General features: G+C 35.6%; 1 protein-coding gene across 1 annotated transcript in view; it reads left to right on the forward strand.

Moving 5' to 3' along the window:
• Positions 1–27,283, forward strand: part of PCDH15 (protocadherin related 15) — a 714,631-nt gene that overhangs the window by 676,834 nt on the left and 10,514 nt on the right. Inside the window, exons 31-35 of the mRNA XM_067552760.1 lie at positions 4,944–5,162; positions 8,583–8,591; positions 11,770–11,880; positions 24,607–24,628; positions 26,706–26,744. Of these exons, the coding sequence (XP_067408861.1) occupies positions 4,944–5,162; positions 8,583–8,591; positions 11,770–11,880; positions 24,607–24,628; positions 26,706–26,744 (400 nt within the window). The remainder of the gene's footprint in view (positions 1–4,943; positions 5,163–8,582; positions 8,592–11,769; positions 11,881–24,606; positions 24,629–26,705; positions 26,745–27,283) is intronic.

The following is a 27,283-nucleotide window of genomic DNA, read 5'->3' on the forward strand; positions in this document are numbered from 1 at the left end:
GCGCTCAGTAGCAGACTGTTTCTATATCCCAAATGATCTTAATAATGAAATAACACAGACACTGCAAATTTCCTTTAGAGTTTAAATTCTTGGAAATCATATGCATAGATTACATATAAATGTTTTGTTTTACTAATGGTAATATTTTGCATTACTCTTCATAACTTCAGCAGTGCCTGAGGGATAATTTTCTACTACACTGAAGACCATGAGGAACTGTCCTCTTTCAAAATGTCTGCCAACCCTCGTTGTTCTCAATGGGAACTTGGTCAGAACCTGCCATTTTGAAACCTTGCCAGAATTAGGTTGCCATTTTGAAAAGGGCATCTCCCTTCTATTTAGAAATGGCCCAGAAAAAATAATTTTATGGACATTTGAATTTTAGACCAAAATGTTTTCATCTTAAAAAATGAAATTTTCTGCAGAAGGCAGACACGTTTTGTGACAATTTTAATGTGTGGCTTAATGAAAGCCACAATTTTTCATTGAAAAACAGTTATGATGGAAAAAATTTGAACAGCTCTATTTCTATAGATCAAGTGGAGCAGTGTAGATATATGCTTCTCCTTATTAATGTCACGTTACAAAACTACAATCTGGCCCCTAATCTATCTCTAGTTTCACCAAATGTTATTTTGTTTCTTTCAGTGTATCTAAATACTTTGTTAACTTTGTTTGTTAACTTTGGTCCAAAATTGTAGTCTCTTATACTATTATAAATCTGTAGTTACTTTGGATTTCAAGTAGTGACAGTAGAATGTAGTCCCTGATAATTAACTTTAATTTCCAGTAGTGACTAAACCTATCCTGGCAAATTACTTAGTGTATTTTCATATCTGTGTTCCTACAATTTTCTACTAATAGTCAGAAACCAACTGTCCAGAATTAATAATGTTAGTCAAGATTGATTGTGATCAAATTTTATTGTCATCTGATGTCCGTCTTGATGGCATATGTAAAATGAGCTAATAGGGTTTAGTCAGTGTAGTGGACAAGGTTATCTCAGTTGCTTTCTTGGTCAAAATCTCAGCAGAAAGACAAAAAAAGGACATGAAGACTAAACTACATTAGAGACAAGGTGGATGAGGTAACTAATTGGTATCTTTTATTGGACAAACTTCTGTTTGTGAGAGAGACAAGCTTTTGAGCCACACAGAGCTCTTCTTTGTAAGCTTGTCTCTCTCACCATGAGAAATTGATCCAGTAAAAGATATTATCTCACCCACTTTGTGTCTCTAATATGCTGGGACTGACATGGCTTTTACACCGATTTTTGTTTGTACTGTACATCCTCTGAATAAACAGAACACTCAGTTTACATTGATGTCAGACTGGCAGCTTTCATGAGCCCCAAACTAACTTTAAAAACGTATTATAGTGCTCTACTTAATGTATCTGAAGTACTATAAAGATTGTGGGCATTATTTTTCCCTGTTCCAGCCCTTTTGCATGCCACTTAGGAATCTGGACATGTTACCCAGGGTTCCTAGACCCAGTAACTTTTAGTCTCTGTGAGTCAGTAACAGGAAATAAACCAAAGGAAACACAATACCTCTGCCTGCTATGTGGTTGGCATAGACAAGTCAAAACCAAGTGCTCTTAACTTTAAAGCTTTACTTTATTGTCTCCCACAGTTCCCATCAGAATACTTTTACTGGAAGTTTCCACTTATTAGTCTTAAGAGCATACAAATACAATTAGTGGTTATAGCACTCCAAAACTTGATAATTATCCACAAGTCTGAGGCAGTCTTCAGGTGAATCAGTCACAGATTTCCGGATGGCCAGTCCTTCTGTCTATGCCTGGAGCTCTTTTTAATGTGTCCACAAAGCGATCCACTTGACTCACTCATTACCTCATTACCTTCTTATACCCCAAAATTTACAGAGACATGTCAATCAAGGAAATGTTACATAGCTGACCAAACAAATCAATCACTGGGCAGAAGTTACAGAGACATGTCACTAAACAAAAAATATTATTAAGCAAGCAGTCTTAACCTGTTAGTCTGATAGGTGAATTTCCCCATACCAACAATTTTAAAATATATCCAGACTTCCTGTTTTTCACAGAAATTTGCCCCGGCATGTTGAGAGAGAGAATGCAGAGTCAAATCCACTTCACGTGTTCACTGTCTGACATCCCCTCTCCTGGTTTGCCTAATTTATTTCTACAGAGGCCTAAAAATGCCTAAAAACAGCAAGCGGAATAATTGGTAGTCCATCCCAATAACTGGCAGTGGCTTGGGCACCTATACAGTCACAGCTGCTCAACTAAGAATTCCCTTGACAGAGCAGGTATTGTCAACTTGCTTGAACAGGATCCTGTGTCAGCCATCCACCACCGGAGCATACAGGTCATTTCCCTAGTTTTGTTTAATTTACCCAGTCAGTAGAGCAGGTGTTGCTTGATAATTGTGGCTTGCTGATTTCCCCCCAGCACCAAGCAGATCTTGGCACAGGAAAGAATGTGGCCCATGCTTTGTTAGATAAATAGCAAATATTTAGAGGCTAAATGACCACCCTTCTTATGTAGAACAGATGTGAGAATGAGACCAACAATTGTTGAAAGGGAGTTTAGTGATATATTCGCCATAGAATCCCATTCCTTTTAATATGAGGGAAGTGACGTCAGTCTGGGCATGTTTACATATTTTGGAGCAAGCCTCGCAGCCCAGGTCAACAGACGCTGGCTAGTGGACTTGCACTGTAAACATACCTGTATAGACAGTGCTTTGAAGTTGCAGTTTAGGATGAAGCTTGTGCTCTGAAGCCTACAGAGGGAGTGAACGTCTGCTGTGATTTGATATTCACTTGCTGATTTGTTCTTTAATCTTTCTGTGGCTACTTTAAATTCATTCAGAGTAATATCCTCATGGCAAACATCAAGTTCTGCTATCTTCCCTACATAAGATGGAGAAAAACTTCCTAAGTGTAAGAACAGTTGGACAATGGAACAGACCGCAGATGGAGGTTGTCAAAGCTCCTTCACTGGGGGTTTTCAAAAGGAGACTGGAGACAACTGTCTTAGATGGATTAGACCCAACAAATCCTTCAGGGGGTTAGACTAGATGACACTTGCGGTTCCTTCTAACCCTATGATTCTGAGATTATCAAAGCTAAATGTTATTTCTGGTGAGTGTCTGTTAAGGATGTCATGGAAATGTTCTGCCCATCTTTTCATTTGCTGGTTTAAGGCTTTCCCTTGTTTATCTTTCATTGGACCTTACCTGCTTTGGTAAAGTCTCCAGCAAGTCATTTAGTGGTTTGATAAAGTGTTCTCATGTGTTGCTTCATTGTGGCCATTTCTGCTTCCAATGCCTATCTCTTGATATATGATTTTTCTGACTGATCTTTTTACTTCCTCATCTTTATCTCTATATTCCTCTTTTCATTTTCTACCTTACTTTGGCCTTTAGGCATCGAGTAGATTTAACTTAGCCTGTTTTCTTTCTGCAATAATATCCCAAGTGGTCTTTATAGTCCACTCTTCCTTCCTACCTTTCCTAGGTCCAAGGATGGTGTTTGCTGTATTAAGATATGATTTGCTGATGGCTTCCCATGACATTTCTTTATCTTTTAAAAACTATTTCTGCCATAGTTGAAAGCTGAAATTCAAAATCATTCCTTATTTGTTCGTCCCCAAGTTTAAAGATGTTAACCTTTCTTGCAATCTTGTTTAATCATAATTTCCTCAATTTCATTTTCCTGGTGGCAATACATAATTGATCACTGCCTACATATGCCCTTTTGTATATGCAGAGATCTTGAAGTAATGATTGGAATTCTTTATGTACAAAAATGATCTATTTGACTTTAGGTAATGCTGTTAGGTGAGTTCCATGTTGTTTTATGGTTCTTTTTATGAGGAAAGAGTGCCCCTCCAATAATAAAGTGATTCAGCTGACATAATTCAAGAACACTTTCTCCACAGTTGTGATGTAAGCCAGTTCCATGTGTGCCCATTATGCATGATTGTCTGTTCCCATCATAGCATTCATATTGCCCAAAACAATGAGAATATCATGTTCTGAGACTTTGTTGATGAGGTCCTGCAGAATGTTATAAAAAATAGACTTAACATCTTTGTCATATTCATTCACTGGGGTATAACACTGAATAACAGAACATCTGAAATCTTGCCTGTATAATTTTGCCATTAACTGATTACCAGTCCAAAATGGCTCTTTGTGCAGCAACATTCAAAGTCAATGCAACTTCTTTTCTTCCTCCATCTAGGTTTCCTGGGTAAACTCATAGTTTTGTTGTTTTTCATTTTGATTATATCTGCATCTGGCCACCTGCGTTCACTAATACTAAGGATGTCTATGTTGTAATTATTCATATCTTTGATGATTTGGGCTGACTTTCTGATTGTAACACTGTCCTCACATTCCTGAACCCAATGCAAAATTTGGAACGAGCTTGGAACAGTCAGTTTTCAGGGCAACAGTGTCCTACCATATAAGCTTTTGGCTGATATTATTCATGCTGTCCATTTGACGGCTATCCACTGATCCAAGGATCACTATTTAGCATTTTATTTGTTCTTCTGTTTCCATAGCAAAAGAGTTTTATGGGGTTAACGTGTCAACTTTATGCCCAACACCCAACCTGGAAGACTGATTTTTTTGCCTGCTCTGTCCTTCAATCTGTCTTGTTTGGGTAACCCTGACTTCCATTGAGGTAGCTCTTTGGGTCATGGAGACACACGAGCAACCCCAGCACATCAAGGGATCAGTCTCTAGGGGAGATTAATATTAAATACATCAATGATAATACTGAAAAGGGGGTTATGAAAGAATAGTAAGATTCATAAGTACATAAAGATGACGGATATACTGTTGCAGAATTTACAGAACATATAGTTATTAATGCAGTGGAATAGAAGTGGGAACAAAATTAACTAGGTTTCTGTCATAATTTTGTTTTGTAATGTTGAAGGTTCTTGGATGGAAAACTGCTGGATATCAATAAAGAATTTCAGCCATACCTTGGGCAAGGAGGACGCATTCTGGAAATCCGCACCCCAGACGTGGTGGCCAATGTTAAGAAGCAGGCACAAGCTGTAGGCTACACAGAAGGAGCATTACTTGCTTTGGCTGTTATAATCATTCTTTGCTGCATGCCTGCTATTTTAATAGTTATGGTCAGCTACAGACAGTAAGTACTCTGGATTTCTTTGTCCATGATAATTCTTTCTGATAACCAATATACTTACTACAAGGGCACTAGGATTGGTAGCCATGAACACTGATCTGCTTTGAAAGCCATCCCACATAGTCAATCTGCAGTTTGATTATTTTAATGTCCTCCTCATTATCATGTCTTTATGTGTATATGTATTTTTTACATTTGTTATGTATATGGTGAAGTAATTATTTCAGATTACAGATGAAGTTAAACCAAAAACCTGAATCCAAATATCTAACGTGAATACGTATTGCAGTCTGAATTTCATAACTAGCTTTCTCTTTATTATGCATCAGCCAGAACTCTGAATCCATATATGGCCAAACAGCTGGTAGCTCAGTATATAAATCAAGATTCAGTTTTTGTATTTCAAGGAAAATGAGATGACCCAAAACTTTATTGTGGTTCTAAAATAGGAGGCTATTATTATTTCTGATTTTTTGAGAACAGTGAACTTCTTGGTTCCAGCTGGGACTGATGTTCAAGCATCAAAACATACCATAGAAAGATTACACTTGCTGTATTTCTAGCTTTTTTTGATTAGGGAGAAATCTCATAAAAACTGATTTGCTTTAGATTTCCTGTTACATTTAATGAATTCAGGAATTTTAAATAGTTTAGCTAATGAATGGATAAACATCTCAACTTTTGTGTGCTCATCTGACCCTAATGAGATTTTCTCGTTAATACATATATTCAATTGAAAATAGAGACAATATACAAAATTTCCTTTTTTCCTTTCAATAAAGAAATAAAATGTGTAAATACACAGTCTCTGGGCACCCTTCCAATTATTAAAAAGTTACAAAAAAAATGCAATTGCATCAGCTCACACCTTCCACCAAACAGTAGTTCATAATCAAATACTAACATCCCCATACATCAGCCAGTACCTCAATCCCTCCCCTCCCTTCAAATACCAGGTGAAGCAAATGGGTCCTGCGGCATGTCTTATTACTCAGCAAATCTCTACTATTTAGCGCCAGGGATGGGAGGGCTTTCCAGAGCCCTGGAGTCCTTACAGAGAATGCTCTGCCACTCTATCCCTGTCTGTTATATTGAGGGGATTAAGTATCAGTGCCTTTGCAGACTGCAATTCTTTCACCGGGTGAAAGAATATAAAGAAATCAATGCACGTGTATTATAATAGATCACTTGGATCTGAATATTATTGCAGGTGTACATTATGGTGTATTTTTCCAGGTGAGATTTTAGGCCTATCAATTGTGTGTTCTTTCCTACATTGTATCTGGGATAGAATACAATACTATTTGTCAATGCCCTGTCATAAGCAACTACAAATATCGTGACATAAACTGAGTTGTACTTGCTTATGATAGGGCTAAATGTGGTTGTATATCTGTCTGTCTCCATTATAGATTGTATGTGGATACCACTTTGGGCTCCAGATGATAAAATCACAAGCAATCTTATGTTTTACAAGTGTAAGATGAGTAACAATTCTTTTTAAACCTGGAGTCCTTGTAATTTGGCATTTTAAATAATAGATAAGTTAGACTATTTCCTAGAGATAGGGATGATCAGCATTCTGGTGGTTTGTGTTATAAATCAAATTTACTTAATCTTTTAAGGAGCCATCACTGCATGAAAGAATACTAGTATGCCTAAAGGCATGCTTAATAGTCATATAAAAGGAGTAGCTGCATTTTATAGCTATTTTTAAATGGTTAATATTTGTTTGAGTGACATTTATAACTGAATTTTACCAGTTGCTTTTTAGTGAATAAATCCTCCAAAAAGAGTCTGAAAGGCCCTGGGCTTAATCACCTCTTACACTAGCCAGGTGCTCTACTTGGGGAGGATAAACCTAAAGAATATCAGGCAATCCAGAAGAGCCCTTCTGTCAGAGATTGAATGGAGAGTACGTTCTGAATCCACATGCTCCAGGTTTCCCGTCCACACTCCTCTCCCCGAGTAGTGTTTGCTCATTCCCTTTCCAGGCAGAATATACCACTAGGAGCCCTGCAGCTTAGAATATGCTTCCAGAAAATATATCCCAAGGTTGGATCAAGTCTCCCATTTTTCTTGAGCCATATACTGAGTTTAAAATTTTCATGCAATAAGTCTTTACTGAACACAGATTCAAACTCTAAATAGTTTTGTAATGTGACTTTTATGTGATTTCTTTCAAGGAAGGAAAAGCAAATGGCAAAATTCCCCTTGACTTCTATAGATACGCAATCGGGTCCCAAATACCACAGGCTGTTTTAAGAGTTTTAAGGAATCTGTTTAACTGCAGCCCATTTAAAAATCATAATTTTGTTGTTTACAGGTATCATGTAGAGTTGGAGTTTATATCGAACCACCACAAATCAATTATTAGTAGTACTATGAAAATAAATCAATAAAATTAATTTAGACCTAAGAGAATACAAATTATTTCCATCTTAATATAAACCTTATACTGTACTGAATTGTTTAGAAAATAAATTCATTTTTGTCTTATCTATAGCTCCCCTTTTCCAAAGCTGCTTTAATATAATCTCCTGATAACAATTCTGGCAAACTAGCTGCCCAAGTTTGCCACTTAGTGTAAAGATTATAGCTAAATAAATGTAACTGTCACACTCAGTGCACATATAATGGAAACATTAAGACTAGCTTGATATTAAAACTCTTTTGTGTGTAGTAGGTACATTTTTCATTACTTTCCAGCTCAATGATCACCTAACATCCAAAGAATTAATTTTACTTATTACATTTTAAAAAAATAAAAGTTAAACTAAATGAGTTTTACATTGCTTACTTTTTGATGTGAAATTATCATTGTTAATGTACAGCTCGCTGCATGCATGTATTGCTTGTAAATAAGCCAAGAAATTATCGTTATTCTTTTCTAGTAAGTAATGCCTTTGAAATTCACTATCTAGGACAAACCAAAAAGACAATTATAAAAAATATACTATGAATTAATCATAGAAAGGGTGGCACCTTCCCAATAGAAGCTAAAATTGTAATTGTGCTTTACGATGAAGCACTGTTTCTTTAATATTCTCCATGGCAGTTATAAAGATTACTTCATCTTTAATATTCCACTTTTAAAAATCCTAATTCATACTTCAATATCCACATTTTTAATCAATGTTTTTTCTTATTCCGTTTAGCCCATAACTGATTTGTCCCCTTGTAATTTGTGTTTTAGGCTAATTGTGAGACTGTTATAAAACTATCACAAAACTAAATTTTTTCAGTTACTGAAACATTATGGTTCATAGATATGTCATTAATTCTGCAATTTTATATGTAAAATGATTGTCACTCTTAGTTTATTACTAATATAAGGTTCACTGTTTCAGATAATTGTTGTTTTAAATGGAACTCTTCTAACCTGCCTTTTATCTCTCTCTCTCTTTTTGCATAACAAAACAGATTTAAAGAGTAAGTATTTACTTTTAGATTTGTTTCTAGCACCTTGTTTAAGAATAATGATCGCTGATGAATATCTACTTTTTATCATTATATAAGAACAAAGCCCATTTGAAATTTAAGGGTAGTAAATTTATTCCCAGTGAAAGGATATATTTCATATAGAATTCATTGCTACCTGAGACCTTTTTGTGGCTGGATTTAAAAAGGAAATTGATAATTTTATGACCATTGAATAAAGCATACAGTTATGTGCTAAGAAAGGGCAATTAAATCTCATGCTGTTTGCTGCAGATAAGAAAGGAATTTGTTCCCCTTGTACAGCATTATATAATTAATTAGGTACATTTAATGCATGGGTTTAAAGAGGGTATGCTGTATTATAAAAGATCAGGTGTTGGCCATGATCATAGCCAAGATAGCTAATTTGATATACCAGTGGTATGCTCTGCTTCACTAAAGCATATGTAGGGGATATTAGGCCCCTATTGAAGGTGAAATAATGCCTCCACAACAACAATCTCTCTTTTTCTCTGTGAAGAATTTTTTGTTGGGACATGGGGGCACAAATGGAGCATGACAACATCCCCTATTTCATTCATGACCCTAATGGAGGTTAATTATGGTGAGAATCCTTTCATAGCTGCTCCTAAGATGCCAGAGTATGATTACACCACCTGTCCCTTCTATCCAAATTGCCAGGAAGGGGAAGCCAGTAAGATGGTTTCTATCTCCATTCATATATGGGCTCCTTTTCCCTTTGATACTGAGAATTATGATGCCAAAAGGAGTTACCCCTTGCCAGATCACATGTTGCCCATGCCTCCCCCTTGATGGGATGCTTCATGAAAACTGTGAAGTGAATGTTCTCTTAACTTTTTCACAGCCTCTGCCTAGTTAGGGAACCCAAGTTATGGGGTTAAACCCTAAAGATACCTTGTATCTTATACATAAATACTAAATAAATTATCGCTTGATATTAAAAAAGTAATAGTTAATATTTAACTGAAAACACCCACATACATATAGATTATGAAAAGGACCTCTCTTTATTTTATTTATTTATTTATATTCCAATAACCTTCATTTTTGGTATGTTAATTGAGCCACTTGCTTTTTATATTATTTATTTTATTTACTTATTTATATTCCAATAACCTTAATTTTTGGTATGTTAATTGAGCCACTTGCTTTTTATATTATTTATTTTATTTACTTAATTTGAATTTGGAAACGTGGACAGATATGCTGAAGAAAACACAATAAAAATGTGAAGACTGTTTATATGGAGCATAGAATAGAGCAGGAGAATCCAGTCCTTTGTGCTCTTTAAATTTCTGTATCTTTATGTAATTTTGGATCTGACCTTGAATGAATAATTGGGTGACTGTTTTTACCAAGATTTTCAAGTGGTATAGTCTTAAAATAGGATTATAGTACAGAATCCATGGGTTCCATGGCTTTATGTGTCTTTTTAATGTTTATCAGATGTCATTAGCAGATATTGACTTCTGTTGACATGAACATCATGATGTAAATGTTTGTGGTACATACAGATAGATATAGACACACATACATGTACATGTAAAACCTTCAATGCTTGTTGAAACATGAAGTCAGTAGGCCAAATTCATCCCTGGAGTAACTCAATTAAATTAAATAGAATTACAGCAGGGCTAATTTGGCCCAATATCAGTAATGTTAATATACTCTGAATAGTGAATATCCCAGAAATAACTGGTTATGAATGTAAATATCATTATTTAAAACTAGCATTCTAAAGGGAAATGAAGTTAGTTGTTCAGAAGAAACAGTTATTGGCTAATGATAAAGAAGTTCAGGGACTGCGTATTTCAAACTTCAGTATTATTAATTTTGGGGTAGAGGGTGGAAGGTTAAAGAGTAAGAGCTTGGTGACTCAAGTTACCATCCAAATCTTTTCAGCCAAATATGAGAGGATATTTTTTACAGTAATGATACTGAATATATATATATATGAGAAATAATATTTTCTAATGAAACAATTTTATTTCCATATTTATGTGATTTTAGAACTTCAGTAAATAATATCTTAGTTCTAGGCACTACTATAATATAAATGTGAATAAAAAATAATTTGTTTTGAAAATGAAGGTAAAGTCTACTGTACTTTATTCTGAATTAAATTTCTCTAAGGCCTGTTATTAGTTGCATGGTAACTATTTGCTCTTTCCCACCCTTACAAATGAACTACAAGGCTTGAATTTATGGTCTACATCCTGACTAGAGTTGACCAAAAAATGGGGAAATCCCTGAAAAATTTCATGTTTTTTCTAAAAAAATTATTTTTGTGGAAAGGGTTTTCCAGAAAAAAATTTCAGGACATCCAAAATGGAATTTTGAGGCTTGTCAGCTGCCCACCTAGAGGGCTCTTGTCAATTTCATTTCTGTCCTGGGTCTCTGCTGCCATGGAGCACAACCTCCTTGCCTTGCCTCCAACCCAGAGAGCTTGGGTGCTCAGTCTCTGCAGCCTATTTGGAAGACTTTTGTAAGTTTCACTTTCTCCCTACAGACAGACTGTGAAATTGACAAGAGCTCTTCAGGTGACCATTATTTCAATTTTCCTGATAGACAATAAAAAAAGGTGTCAACAAAATAAATTTTCATGCAGAAAATTTTGATTTTGGAAAAAGGGCATTTGGAAAATCATTCTAATGGAAAATTGTTGACCAATCTTCATACTGATAAAGGTGTTACAAGTCATATAAATTAAACTTTGAGGGAGAATTTACAAATGTTTAAAATTAAATGTGATGTTAATGGTTCTTTCTATTTAACAAATGAAGAACTTTGCCAAAGCAGCCATTTCACCACATACCACCTGGGGAAAACCAGTATGGTTAAAGCTTATTTGACCTCTTACTCAATTAAATGTAAATGCTAATGAATGTCTTATTATTTCATGATAATCAGGTGGTTTAGCAATTGTATAAAAGTGGATGGTAGTATTTAGATACATTTTGGCACTATGGAATTTCATAATGAAAGAGCAAGTGGCAGAGTGGTATAAAGTTGAAACAAATTGCTCAAATGATTGCCTTTCTTTTAATATAAAAACAGGAATGTTCGAGTGACTACTATATATCAGCCCATATAAACTACAGAAATATTTCTAACACACGTTTTCCCTCCTTGCACAACTTCCCAAAAGGCGGCAAGCTGAATGTGCAAAGACAGCAAGAATCCAGATGGCTTTACCAGCCGGCAAACCATCAAGTAGCACTGCCAATAATCTCTATGAAGAACTTGGTGACAGCACCATGTAAGTATTCATTGTGATTCATCACTAAAATTGTTGGTGAACAAGGCATAAATCACATTCTTGAAATGTCAGTTATTACAGTATAATGTAATAGACTTTTCTTAACGAGTGTATATTTCACAAACTACTTGAGCTTCTTAAACATCATGAAAAAAATAAGAGGGCTAGATCCTCAGCTGAGCTACAGTGGCACAAAAGGGACAGTCAGCTGGGATTTCTCCTTTTATGGGGAATCTTCAGAGGAAGTAAAAGCTGTCTAAGTATAAAGCTACTTATTATGGATAACCAGCACACTGCACTTCAGTATTTTGTGCCAGCATGATAGCCCATAAGTGGCCATTAGTGTTAAAGCTAGTTAAAACAGTCTTGAGGCTGCTCTAGTTTGCAGCGAGGTCAGGGGGCTGGAAAGGTGATAGAAAGCCTTTACTTCTCAGAGGTACTAAGTGTTGCTCTAGAACATTTGAGAATCTGGCCCAAAATGCTATAATTTACAAGCTGCCTACTAGATATACTTTATAAAATTCAATTCAAAAACCCATTTGATAAAGACTTCTCAGTATGAAGTATTCCATTGGCTAAAGTTTGTCTTTAAAAAATTTAAGTAGTTAAAGGAAAGCATCTTTTTCCATTAGATGTTGGTAACGTATTTGTAGCTGGAATGGGTCTTGGGTCTTCTTTTCTAACAATATGATATTACCAAAGTCATTTTTGCAGTAAGATATTACGTTTTTAAGAAAGGGTGAATTTGTACTCAGGCATTGATGTAATTCTGATGTAACTTAAATGTAGTCAAGGGACTGCAAGCAGAAATTAATGCAATATGAACATATAATAGCACAGTACAGGCACATATTTACACAATATAATACTTTTTTGCTTATAGGCTAATGCCAACAAATATTTATTACATTTGTATTATTTCAGAAGATTATAATTAAGTTGCCAACACTAAAGAGAATAGACCTCATAAAGTATTTGTGGAGGATGCTGGTGCTATTTAGAGTTGGCTGATTTTTGTTCTATTTTGAAGTTGCTTTTTATTCTTGATCAGAGAGCTGATGTATATATTTGAGTTCATAAAATGTTACCATAGTAGGGCGAAGAGTATCATTGCTATAGTATGTTTTAAATTTTGCTTATTTAAAGACAGTGTCTGCATTTCAAATATTTTGGGCTGAATTTCTCTTCGTGAATAGAGGACCTTTACATTACTCATTGAAGCATGAGTAGCTTCTCTTCCAAAATTAACCATTGATTTTTCCCCCTTAGCATTTTATAACTGTGAAGTGTTACTATTTAGGTAGAGGGAAGAGAGAAGTATGTTTCACAGAAATACAATGCATGAAGAAATTAAAAGGTTATGGTATGTGAGTTCTAGGCCTTGATCTAGATGAGACTACTCATATCTTTATAATTACAACCATGCTGGATCAAGACGCTGATTTGTTAAAGTCTAACCCAGTTCCCATTAAAGTAAAAGGAAGACTGCATTTCACTTTACTAGAAACTGGATTGGATTGGTTATAATTGGGCATTGGAAACCTTAGGAGTCTGCATTCTCCATTACAAGGGATGTGCTTTCAGCCAGGCTAAGACCAAGCCTCAGTGTCCATGGACAAATATGCACCTGCTAAAAGTTTTGCAGAGGCAAAATGAGTTGCAGATGCAAATCTGAATACTTGCACCTCTTATTTAAAAACACAATTACTCAGATTTGCACCAGCACTTCAACTGACCAGAATAAAAACAGATTTTTTCCCCTTAAAAGGGACACCACCTATGGAATATACATAGAAATAACCCAGTGGAAAAATGAAATGTAAAAATAACAAAGTGTTTGCAACACATTGAGGTATTGATTAACAAATCTCTAGTAGAGGATAGAGATACTGTAAAATAATGTAAATCAAAGCACTTAATAATTTTAAAGAGAGAATGTATATCAATAAAAGTTTATCAAAAATCTCTGAGGTTTAACTGAATCCAATATTTGGTCTAAAGGCAACAATTTACCTCAGAAAATCAATATTCAGGAAAAGAAATATAGTAGAATACTGTAAACTCATCTTCAACTTGCAGGTGAATTGCAATACTAAATGTAATTGCTATAGTATATTATAATCTCATTCATCACTTTGTGTTTTTCTTCTCAATTCCTTTTCAAATCTCCAGCAGTTTTCTTAAATACCATATAACAAAAATTGAAAAAAAATGGAAAAACCTGTCTTTATTTTTCATGCCTTGCCATAGTTGTCCTGTGTCAAACATTTTCTTCTGTAGTGTTGCCTTATGTCTTGTTTTTTTTTTATTTGGTTTTTATGGAAAGTTAAGTGGAACTAAACTTTTTTTGTTTTAAATCCATTTTATGTCTCATTTCCACTTTTTCTCCATCTTTGGATACATAGGCATCAGTAAGTAAACTTACTTCATCATGCATATTGTTTGTAGCCAATAGAAACAGTAGTTGATTCTTCTATGCTTAGTTTATGTTAAAACTGTAATTAATTGAAATTGATTATCATCCTTTATTTTACAATGGTGTACTACATGGAAGACATTTATGATGATTGGCACTTTCCTGATACCTAAAACAGATTGATAGGTAAGCAGGTTTCTCAGGCTTGCGTTCAGTCAGATGAAATCTCCCTACACAAGCAGAACCTTTTAATCCATTACCCGTAATTCCTTTTTAGGCAGCCATCTCTGCTCTAGTTTATAGAAATATGACTTGAAACTGTTCTAATGTAGTTCCTCATTGGAACAAAGAAACAAACGATTATTCTACAAATATTAAGGTTTCATCATAAAATCACCCTTTAGTGTTTTCATATTAAGACCTTTTAAAATAGTCTAGCAGTCAAGCAGCTTTTGAAATAATCCTTTCTCATACATATCAAGATATATCGGTTTGCATGTACTTTGCATTTGGAAGCAAAGGGGATCTTCCTTTAACTTTAGGAATCACTGATTTTTCCAGTCTCTATGCTTGAAAATCCATGTGATCACTAAGATGACTGAGGAAGTGTGTCAAAGCATATTGTTTAAAAATAAGTAAAAGATGCAAAATATCCTCTCAAATCCTCATTATCAAATCCCCATTAGTACTAATCAGCATTGGGAATGTAGAGCTACTCCACCCACAGGGTAGCTTCTGAGACCCTGTCTACACTTACCTCCGAGATTTGGCGGCAGTCGACCGGAGTTACGCAAGCTACACAAAAAACTTGCGTAACTCCCATCGACTTCTCTGTTCCTCATCTGCGTGCCGTCTTCACTGCAGCGCTACGCCACTTGTGAAGGTGGTCTTAGTACGTCGATTTCTGGATCAACGGAGCGGGTCTTCACTGACCGCTCGGTCAATCCAGAGAAATCGATCTGATGGCGGCAACTTTGCTGCTGTCAGTGTAGCCGTAGCCTGAGATGCATTCTGTTTCCCAGCATTCTTACGCACACTGGAGAGAGTGCCCCCCCTGCTGTAGATCTTTTTAAGGGTGCCACATACTCCCCATGCTTGTCAGTCCCATTCCATCGTCCCGGTTCCTTTGGAAAAAAGTGTGCTACCAAGTGTGAATGAAGGGAGTAGTCCTTATACCTCATGAAATGATTCCTATCCGCCATCCCTGCTCAATCACCATGTCTTCATGTATACAGATAAAGAGATTATAGATTATCTGTGTATATCAGTTTCCAGACAAATCAAGAAACAAAATAATTGTATTATAACTTTCCTCCACTTCCTAAATGTATATATATTTTTGAGCTTTTATGCCCACATATTTAAAGAGGCCTCTGTGTGGCTTCTTATTTTACTCTCATTTGATACTGTTTAAATGTCTTTTCCACCTGTTCTTGAGTGTTCTCTCACTTGGGAATGTTTAACCATGCCATGGAATGTTGGAACGTTTAACTAAGCACTCCTAGAATGGTGTTCTGCCATTTTCACTGAACATTGTACAATATTGGGGCTTGTCTAGACAAATAGTGCGCTGCAAGCTGGGGTGTAAAGTTACAGCACACTCACAAGCCATGGACTAATTGTCTGTATAGACCCTACAACCACGCGTTAGAAGTTTTTTGGTTTTTTGTTGTTATTTTTTTACTATTCTTTTGATTAAAAACTCCTGGCCCATTTTTTCTTACACTAAAAAAAATCCCAAAAAATCAACTTTGGATAGAGACCAAGCCTGAAAAATTTCAACTGGAAAACGGAAAATATTAGACATGTATGACATACTGAAAACAGGGGATAGAAAGGAACTTATAGACATTTTTATTTTATCATGTAGCTGTCATTACTACTCTAGCTGTACTGTAGCTGTAACTAATATAAAAATAGGACTATAAGGTGGTAAGCTTTAGAATAAAATTACTCATATCCCACTATACATGCATATTCTGCACATGCCATTTGTGAATAGAAAAACTATTTTCAAACCATTGAAGTTTTTTTTAATTATTAGGACTATTTTTTGTATCACTTCACCTGTAAAGATACATCCATTAGTTACAATTGGTTCATCTGTAGTAGATATACAGGTTCTAATCAAATAAAAGTTCTAAAAGATACAAAAGTTCTAATCAAGTTACAATTTTAAAATTCAATATGCCATCACTTCCAGGTCTATAAGCAAGTGCTGGATCTCAGTGGTGAAAAAAAGGGAAACCATCCCTTCGCAGGGATTAAACTCCATTTCTAACCACATTCAGAATTGACAAACATGTCACTAGCTCAGGAAAAATATTGTATGTTCCAGGCCTCATGTACGTATAATTTGGAAGAGGACAGATGAAGGATACTTGAAACAGTTTCAGACAATTTTTTTTAAGAGTTTGGAATGTTAGTAATCCAAGGAAGGTGGATTAGTGAGGTATTCATAGGTGGAAGGTAAATTGCAGAACCAGATGAGAAACTTTATTTTTTTTACATGGAATTAAAATATATCACATGGGTTTGCAATTTTTCACTTGAATATTTTGACTACGTACACAGTAGTCATAATGTGATGAATACATGATATTTACATATGTATGGGTGTATATATATGAATTATCTCTGTGATGCAGATCTGTAGCTTTCATGCATGCCTATACATGTGTATTAAAGGGAAGAAAAACTCCTTAAATTTAAACAATTGCCATGATTTTCCACATTCACGGTAATGGGCAATATTGAGAATAGCAAGAGTCCTGTGGCACCTTAAAGACTAACAAATTTATCTGGGCATAAGCTTTCGTGGACAGAAACCCACTTCGTCATATACCTATATATATATACCTACCAAACTGATGCAAGTTTCCACTTGATGCATCCGATGAAGTGGGTTTCTGCCCACGGACGCTTATGCCCACATAAATTTGTTAGTCTTTAAGATGCCACAGAACTCTCACTGTTTTGCTAAAAACAAACTAACATGGCTACCCCCCTGGAACTCGTCAATATTGAGAATATAACTCTGCTGTTATTTGAATGGTGGAAACACCATGTCATGCTACATTATATTTCCATTTTAGGTTGCGTAAATGTTTTGTAGCATAACTGTTACTAACAAGATATTTGGAAAAATGTATTCAAGTGTTTGTTTAGATCACTATATAAGGAAAATAATAATTGGAAAGGACAGTGCAATTGTTTCCAAGGATAGAAAAGATGTGGTTAAGATTAGAACTCATTTATGTAGGTCAAAACTTGTTTTATTCCTCCTTTTCTTATATCCTTTTCCTCTAGAGAAGATGTAAAAGTAAATCTCTTGCCTCAGTAGTTTTTATAAATATTTATTTTGGATAACTGTATGTTAGAAGTAATGCTATGGCATTCATTCACATCATAAATTTCTTTTTTCTCATGAAAATCTATGTCCATGCATGTTTCCTTACATGTGATTATCTTCTTCTCTTTCAAGTCTTTTTCTTCTCTACCATTTCCAACAAAGCAGGGGAAAAAAGTCAGTCTTAGAAGAAGGAGACCGTCAAAGAGTAATAAGCAGCTTTGCTTCACGTGCTATTGAGGCTCACAAGCAGTCTAATATCAATGGATCATTGAACAATAATCTCCCCAAATCTGCAAGTAACATTACATTTTTATCTGATGAGAACCCACTAACTACCCAGAACCCTTTGTATATGGAAGGTATTGTTCAAGGTTCTCCCAACTCTTCGTTGCTACAGAAGAGGAAAGATGTTTTAGATAATCTTTCACTTAGAAGATTAGCCTTGAAAGATGGCCTTTTGGGATACCCTCTGGGAGGCATTCACCGTCCATGGACATTACCAATTCGTATTACTAGGAGACACGTGTCTGATGCTTTAAGTAGGCCAGTTATCATGGATCCAGTTCAGTGGCAACAGGAAAGACTCAAAGTAGAGAATGAAAGAACTGACAATCAGCACAGCAGGGTTGATATTAGCAGTCCAATATTTAAAAAAATTATTGGCACCAAGTTAACTGTAAAAGAGAAGGCAAGACAGTTTGAGCAGCAGGCTTTGCAGGAAATGAAACAAGTGAAATCCTATGATATGAAATGTTCACGTTCACCAACACACAACAACTACTACCAAGAAGGAGAAAACATGCTAGAGTTGTCTCCCGAATGTCTGCTTACTTCTCCATGCCATCACTCTCCTCCTTTCTCCTCTTTGACATCTTCTGCTGAAGTACTTGAATCTCAATCACTTGCAGTTCCTTCAGTAATCATCACTCATCATGACTGTCCTGAAGAACTTTCTCCTCCACCAACTCACAAACCAACTCCTCCTTCTTTTAGGATAAAGAGACCAGTTCGCCGAAGTTTTCTGACTGCTCAAACCCAAGTGGAAGTAATAGAAAGCATTCCAGATCCACCCAAAACTCCCCCTCCACCACCCCCCCCACTGCCGCCTCCTCCTCCTCCAACTCCTCCTCCATTGCCACCACAACCTCCATCTCTCCCTATCGTTTCTCTAGCCATCTCCTCCTCATCTATTCTAGGTACCCAGAACCTGTCCCCTGTAAAGCATACTAAGTCTCCTGCCAAACAGCTACCAGTATCCTCACAGGCCACAGTGCCTGAGCCAGCCCCTCAGCGGGAGCTGAAAGGGATTCTCAAAAATATTCAGAACTTAGCAGATATTGAAAAATCTGTGGCCAATATGTACAGTCAAATAGATAAAAACCACATTCTGCCCAAGCACATATCCAAGCTTAAACCAATTACAGCACCAGAACTGCCAACTACAGAAACTGTTGCTGAGCACAGCCAGCAGAATGGCAACTTGAGCTGTATAGTTGAGGAACTAGAAAAGCGATTTCCATCCCAGTCCACTGCATTATAAAATTACTGTTGAATTTCTTTGTGTGTTATATTTTGCATGACATGACTACCACAGTACATGTTATATGCCTCATATGTTCCATAGCTAAAATACTTCAACATTAATGGAAGAATTCAGACGTTTTTCCTCTTTGCTGTATATTGCTATTTGTTTGTTCCTAATGCTAAACCTAAAGTACATTTTCTTTACTTGATCACTCATAACTTTGTATATATTTATGTAAAATATTTTTAAAGATAGTTCTGTCCACGCTGCATTTTAGTGTTTTATTATGCTGATTTATTTTCTTTGTCTGCTTGCAAAAGATTCATGGGGAAAAGTGTCCATTTAAAACCAATGAGCTATATGTAGCAGGCATATGTTGACACTGCTTTATGCTAAATACTCTGCATTGTTTTGTCACAAGGGTACTCTACTGTCGTAGGTTATGTCAATAAGCAAGGCAATTATCCTGAAATACTGAAGGCATCTCTTGCTTTACCCATAAAGTGTACATCATGGGAGAACTCTTACTGTAGAATGCTGGATGTCATAAAAATGCAAATGGTGATAGAAAACAGACTCAGCAATACCAAGACAACGTTATTACAATAATGTACCATGTTACTGTATAGGAGATTGTATAGCATTCTGCCTTGGTGATGAGCTTTCATCTCACTGTTGTCTTTGTAGTTTTGATAAATATTTTTCTATTTATCTGTCATTCAACTTTATTGTCCTTCTTTCTGTTATCTACATTATGCCTTCTATTGTTTTCTTTATTCTGATACTTCATATTTTGGGTCTTCACTTTTGTAAACCATTTCATGTAAAAAGTGCTTGTTAATTTTGCTTGTTTATGTTAATTAGGTATCTCTAATCATATTTCATGCTGACTTGCTAAAAGTTTTCCATCAATAACATTTTTGCTTTCCTTTGAATGTAATAATCATACTGATCAGTGTCATCAAGAGAAGGTTTTATAAGTGTCTGTAAAAGATGTATATAATATGGCTAGCATTCATTTAAATTAAACTACATTTAACTATGTTGGTTATATTAAATTAGCTTGTCCTTTGAAACAAATGGTAAGTAAAAGGAGGTTTGGCATAAAAAATTAATGTAAGTTTAGCACAACTTTCACTTTTATTTTTTCTCTTTTGCCAAAATCCTAGACAATCATGTTAAAACTGACACTTTTTATATGATAAAATGCAGAGGGTTGAGGCGCAGATATTTAAAGGAAGCTACAATAAAAACTTAAAACCTGTCCATGAGAAAATGTTATCAGTTCTAAGCTGAAAGGTAATTACAAAGATATTTAGCTAATTGTCTAGAAATAGACAGCTTTTCCACAGTACTTGCTTTTCTTTTCTTTTCACTGCAATTGAGACAAGTATGGATGTTTCAATCAGAAATTGCTGAAGTTAGTTACTCTTTTTTGTCCCAGAGCCAAACTCTGTGAACTTCATCACATAAATTCCGCTGATACATTCGAAATACTCTGTGCCTAATAAAGTCTCCTTTCATAGTGGGTGAGATTTTAGGTCCAGTGCATGTAATGAATAGCAACAATAGCCAAATGTGTAAGGAGCATGATAATCCATCAATTTTTTGCTGTAACAGAGGTTTAATATTTTACAGGATTCAAGTGTTTATAGTAGGTGCCTAGAGTGCTAAATTCTCAGTGAGTAGTACAACTGCAGCACCAGCAGCAAATTTCCATCACAGCCAATCGGACAATAAGCAAAGAAGCTTGTAAGGTTTAAATTTCGAATGGACGTATACCAGTAATTCAGGATATGTTCACTGGAATAATTCACAACACTAGGGTGGCCACCAATGCATCTCCAGAATACCAGACATTCCGGTACTTCTAGAACAACATGGGACCGTCCCTACCTGTGTTACCCTCTGGTGAGATCACACCAGCAGAGGTGGAGCCTTGTGCTTTTCAAAATGTCATCCACCATGCATGATACTTGACAAAACCATGTCAGGTTTTACATCAGTACAAGATGGGACAAATCAAACAAAAACAGGACTGTCTGACTTAAAACTGGACTAATGACCTGCCTAAACAACACTGCAAAGCTTTGCCTTTGGTCAGATGCGTAGGCCATACTACTCCAGTGTATTGAGTAGATTTTATAAGCCCTGATTTAGCAAAGACTTGTGCAAATGCTCAACTTTATACATTGTGCAGTCCCAGTGATTTCAGTGGAACTAGTCACAGTGCAAAAGGCTAAGCACATGTGCAAGTTTTTGCAGGGTCAGGACTCTAATTCACTTATGTGAAATGTATCATATAGATAAATATGGCCTGATTTGTGGAAGTACCCATACAATCCACTGAAGTCAATGGGAATTGCAGGAGCTCAGCACTTTTGAAAATCTGGCTAATAGTGAATTTCTTCAAACTTTATTCGACTATAATTGTGTGTGACCTTCCTTAAACTGAAAGGTCCCCCATCACACAATAGCCTCTCTTTTTAGTTTAATCTGACCAGATTCAAAAGAATCTACAGGGAAAATGAGACCATGTTAACTAGTTCTTCTCCAGCACGTGGCACTTTCCTCGTCATTGTGGAGAACATTTCTTAATATTAAAAGTTTTAATGTTTGGGGGATTTTTATTTGTTTTCATTTTCACTAGGGTTAATATCTATGGGCAACATTGATTGACCAGCTGGGGTTTTTGATGCTACTTGGCAATATACTCATGTGTTTTTCTGTCAAGGTTCCTTTTCAAAAATTACTTTTTTACTATTCCGAAATTGTACAATGGTAAAGTGACAATCTGGAGCAGTAGAAAGGTCAAGTGCCTCTCAGTCCTCTCCCATCCTTTTGCCTATGTTTTCTTATTAGATTATAAAGTCTTTGGGGCAGGGACTGTCTCTTACAATGTATTTGTACAGTACTTAGCACAATAGATCCCCAGCCTCAATTAAGGCCTCTGTATGCTACTGTAATGCACATAATAATAATAATTAATAATTTACTGAAAAGTCTCCAAATCAAATTTCAAAAACCTTGAAAACCAAAGTTGTTAGTCCCATTGGTTTAACTGTCATGCTTCCTTAACTGGTTCCTTAGGGTCAACTGTAGAATGGACATGTGGCCTGTATTTGCTCTTTTTTGTACCATTCTGACTGTCTTTAGGATCAATTGAAAAAGTGCAGAGATTACATAAGTGACAAATCTTCCTTTGCCACCAACTAAAAGCGGGTCAGGATTTCATCCAGTACTCAAAGCTGGTTTCTGGCTTTATCATTCTCTTAATTCTTACCATTCTAAATTTCATTTTTTTTCTTCAAAAAAAAAAAAAAAAAAAATATTAAAACAAAATCATTATAGTTTTTCAAAGATTTTCAGATTTTAAAGTAAATAAATAACAATCAACAGTGTGCAATTTGTAAGAGATACTAAATGTCTTGGCACTGGCCATTTGGAGAAAAAAATGGATATTTCCGACATGTTTAGAAAAATTCTTATTTTACCAGCTTCGAACTGAGTGAAACCTTTTATCTCAAAAGACAAAAAGTAAACAATACCTAATTCTAATTTGTATTTACAGTGTTTGATTTTGATCTTTCTTTTTGCCTTTAATACAAAAATAAATATAAAATACCTTAAACAAAATAAAACACTCAAAAGGATTAAAGCAGATAGATAACTGCTGGAAAAGGCAAATCACAATTCCTTCAACTTATGTTAGCAGTACAGAGCAGTGGAAGGTGTGTCATTTGTGCAAATAACTTCATTTTCACAGTAATTCTTAAATATAAGTACTAGTTATATAAAATAAGTGTTGTGTATGTTTTGGCATTAGCATACATCATCATTCATACTATTTCCCTTGTTTTTCTTTTTTTACTAAATTGAGGGCTTCTGTCAGATTGAAAGCCATGGAAACCAGATGATACTTTTTCTCCAGACATCATTAAAGATCCTCTGGAGAGATTATTTAAATTATTTAATGGGAATGAAATATGTAGTTTCACCTTGGACTTTCCTTTTATAATGGAACATTTTGATATAGAGTGAAATACCAAGAGAAATGAAAGCTAGTAGAAAGCTTTGCCTTTTTTTCTGAAAGTGTCCAACCATTAATATTAGAAGAACTTTGAGAATCTCTCAAAAAGCTTGATTATGAAATGTGGATCTATGCTCAGCAACTTGAATTAATAAAATAAATGAGTATTTACTTACTTTTATTACCTGAATTTTTAATCTACAGTATATTAACCACTTGAGCAATTCCTAGAGATTGTTGTAGGCTATAAGGAAACCAAATATAGTATTGCTCAAGTACACTTTGGAAAGGCACAGATCACCTTTGGTGATAAATCTTCATTTCATTACTTTCTTACCATATGGACAACTGCAATAATTTACCCCGATAATCAACAACATGTGCTGAATATTAATAGAAATGCTTTATAGATGGTGATAGTAAAGATTCAGGCTTCCGTTCTGCTCTTTGTTTTTCTCTCAACTATAATTAAATGATTTTCCTAGGCTGCTGTCTATATACTAGTTGAAGCTCAATGCAATTTTGAGCATTCACCCTCTCTATCTCAAAATGTCTTAAACTGTCCTTTAATAGCAACACAGACATGTAAATGTTGTCCAATATTTTTGCCTAAACTATTGAAGGTTCCTGGAATGAAATGTGAAAGTATAAGAATTGACAGACTTCAGAGCATTTTTCCAGTATATGAGTGGCTCACTTAATATGAATTAAAAACAGAAAATATTCCAATAAATTCAAAAGTGCAAAGCCTGTGGAAACATAACCATAGATAGCTGAAAGAATATAACTCCCCTTGTAAATACATTGAGGAAATGTTAGGATATGTATAATTTTAATAATAATGTTATTAGCATAAATTAACAGTAGAAGCTCAGGGCCAAATTGTAGCAAGCCCTGCACAGGTACAGAAAGTCCAAAAGCAAAATAAAAAACTGAGTGCAATGCAAGAGGTTGCAAAACAGAGAATTCTGCAACTGCTCTATGCCACAGGGAAGATCTCTATGGCAGAACTCTATCCCTTACTGTGGAATAAAAATAAATGTGTTTGCAAGGGATATGGCCAGAGGGACTATGCACAGTGTGCATGCTGCCTCTCCCCATCAATATCCTATTCTAGTAGTGCACTGACTCTCTGACTTACTGGGACTTTGTATACAGCACTAAACAATCCACAGATGCAATGTTCTTCCTCAAATATAGTTGTGTAAATCCAGGCATTTATTTTGTCTCTAATTACACACTTATTTTGTATTGTTAGATAAGTATGTCTTACCATATTAGTAACATTTCCAAGGACATTCTTTTTCCACCTCTCTTCCATGAAAATTAGTGAATATGAACTGCATCTTTACATAATCTTAGAGCTGTGTACTAATATTATGTTTTTCTTTTTCTGAATTTAGGCGAGGATATGCACAGCAAGAGGTAAGGCTATTCCCCATCTATATATTAAAAGTGTGATAACAGAGAATGTGTAACTTCCTATTTGCAGCACTTTTTCTTCAGCTGTTTACAACAGGGAGAATTTTCTTTTCAAATCTGTTAGTTTGACTGAAATCTTACAATAAATTGAAAATTTGCATTAATATAAATTAATTTTCTGCTAAGGCTGAAGATAGATGGGGAAAGGAGGGTCAAACCCATTAATGTCAGGGCCTGCAAGAACATTGTTTCCAGCTCCTTATGCTCTGTATCCCTTTTGGCATCTGCAAAATCCCTACTTTGCTGTGATTTGCTCCTTCTGCAGGGCTGCATTCATGTGTCTCTTCCGAGGGAGTGAATACAGCAAGTTGCAGGACTTCCTTCTTTTTCCATAAGAGCTTAATGGGAAAATAAACTCACATGGAGTAGCACCTTACTATACAAATAATACCATTGAATTCAGTGGGACTACTTGCCTAATAAGATACTACTCTTCCTGGGGAAGGATGGCAGCATCTGGCCCTAAATTACAATGCAAGGTCCTTCATTTTCAGTTATTTACTTATTTTATTTCCTGGCAATTTATTGGATTTTATTTTTAAAATATTAAAGGGGAGAAAATCAGTAAATAAAGGGCAGTGTGCAGACTGGAGGTACACTTAGTACTCCAGTACTCATGGCAGCTGGGCAGCTCCCTGCAGCAGTCAGGTGGTCTCTCTCAGCTGCCAGGACCCAGCTTCCTGAGATCTTATTCCCCCCTGAAGAAGAAAGGGTTCCATGCTGAAAGTCTGCAATCAGGAGGGGAATGGAAGGCTGCAACTTGTGAGTACTGACCTCTTCCCCCCTCTCCCAACCCCAGACTGACCCTGGCCCTTGAGTGTGGCCCCATCTGCTTCCCTGCAAAAAAAATTCCTGGGTCCCCAAAAAAAGTGAAAATCAGTAAAACCTTAAATACTGGCTTTTTCAAAAACCACCTATTATTTGCGGGAAAATCAGTAAATACTGATAAGGAAAGACCTTAGTTTAAATAACTTGAGCCACATAGTAGTTCAATCATATAAATGTCATGAATGGGCTGTTCCCCTCTACGTAGCTTCCAATTGCTCTTTCTTTTATATTAATATGTTTTTGCTATCCTCCTGTAGCAGAACAGAGAATACAGTTGTTAATTTTATGTAACTGGTGGAGCTATATAATTACTATCTGTCCTCCTCTACTAAAGAAAAAGGTTGGTGCTGTGGATAGGGCACTAGACTAGACCTCTGGAAATCTTGGCTCAAACCCTACGTTAGCCACTGACTTTATGTGAATTCAGGCACATTTTTTTTTAAAATCTACTTTTTGCCTAAATTCCCTAACTGAAAAATGGGACTCATACTTCCCTATCTCAGAGGGATAGTGTGATGATTAAATCTATTAATGGTTGTGAGATGCTCTACTGCTGTGGTGATAAGGGCCTTATATGTACTCAGATACATAGTAGACAACAATCACAAAGGAGCCAAACCCAGTGGAAAATAAAGAAGTGATGGTCTTGTGTTTAAAACACAGGACTGGCAATTAAGGCATTAGTTCTATCATTGACTTTCTGTGTAACCATGATGCCTGCCTGTGGAGGCCATATGGGGAGAGTAATCCCTAAGAGTAATGTATAAACCCCAGTACAAAGGACAGAGGCCATTGCCGGAATCTCAAGACGCCCACAGGTTTGCCTTCCACCTACTCTGTTTTTTCTCTTGCATAGTGGATTATCTAGCCTATGGTAAATACAGTTAAGTTTAGCAAATAATTCAGAAACTAATTACCACATGACTGGGAATTAGATTGAACATTAGATGAAAGAAATAACAGATTGTAAATTGATTTTACTGCAATATGTACTTATATGGTGCTCTATTTACAATGTATCTAAAAAAGTATTCAATGAGTATTGAAGTGTTTTGGCCATTCTGAAATTAAAAATACTGATAGAACAATGTTTTATGGCTCTCCTTCAAACTTTTCAACTTCAACATAAATTACGTGTTCTACTAAATAGCACAGTCTGATTAATCTTTCTATTTCTAATTTTCTTTGTCAGCAACAGCAATTGCTGAGACCTTCTCTTCTCAGACCAGAGGTACTATTTTTTCCCTTTCTTACTATTCTGTAACTTTCAAAGCATCCTTTACAATATTTTCTGATCTTAATTTCTATTTCCCAGGTAGATTTTTTTCACCATTGAATAATTTTTATTTTTAATGTTTATTGTTTAATGTTTATTTTATAGAAGAAAAAAACCTGGATTTTTTTCTCTCATTTATTTACTTTTAATTACATATCTGAGATTTTTGCCTCATGACATTTTCCCTTGAGCTATCCTCCCACGTCTTTCAGTCACTGTTGTTGACTTCAGCAACACCAACTGCAAAATTTACTAGCATTCTTTTCAGATTAACAAACAGAATAATTTCATTGATATCACATTTTAATCTAGTTTCTCTGGTGTCAGTCAGTTGGTCATTATTACTCCTAGAGTGAAAGTGATCAGCTGCCTTCCCAAAAATAATAAAAGTGTTGTGAAGTGTAGTGATAGATCTGAATTATATCCTTGATGCTTTCAGTTAAAATCACTTGGTCCTGATATCACTTCCAGTGTAATTAATAAAACAACCCCCA

The sequence above is a fragment of the Emydura macquarii genome, unplaced genomic scaffold (assembly GCF_026122565.2).
Source record: "Emydura macquarii macquarii isolate MOO-44397 ecotype Brisbane River unplaced genomic scaffold, CSIRO-AGI_Emac_v2 contig_1390, whole genome shotgun sequence".
NCBI lineage: Eukaryota > Metazoa > Chordata > Testudines > Chelidae > Emydura > Emydura macquarii.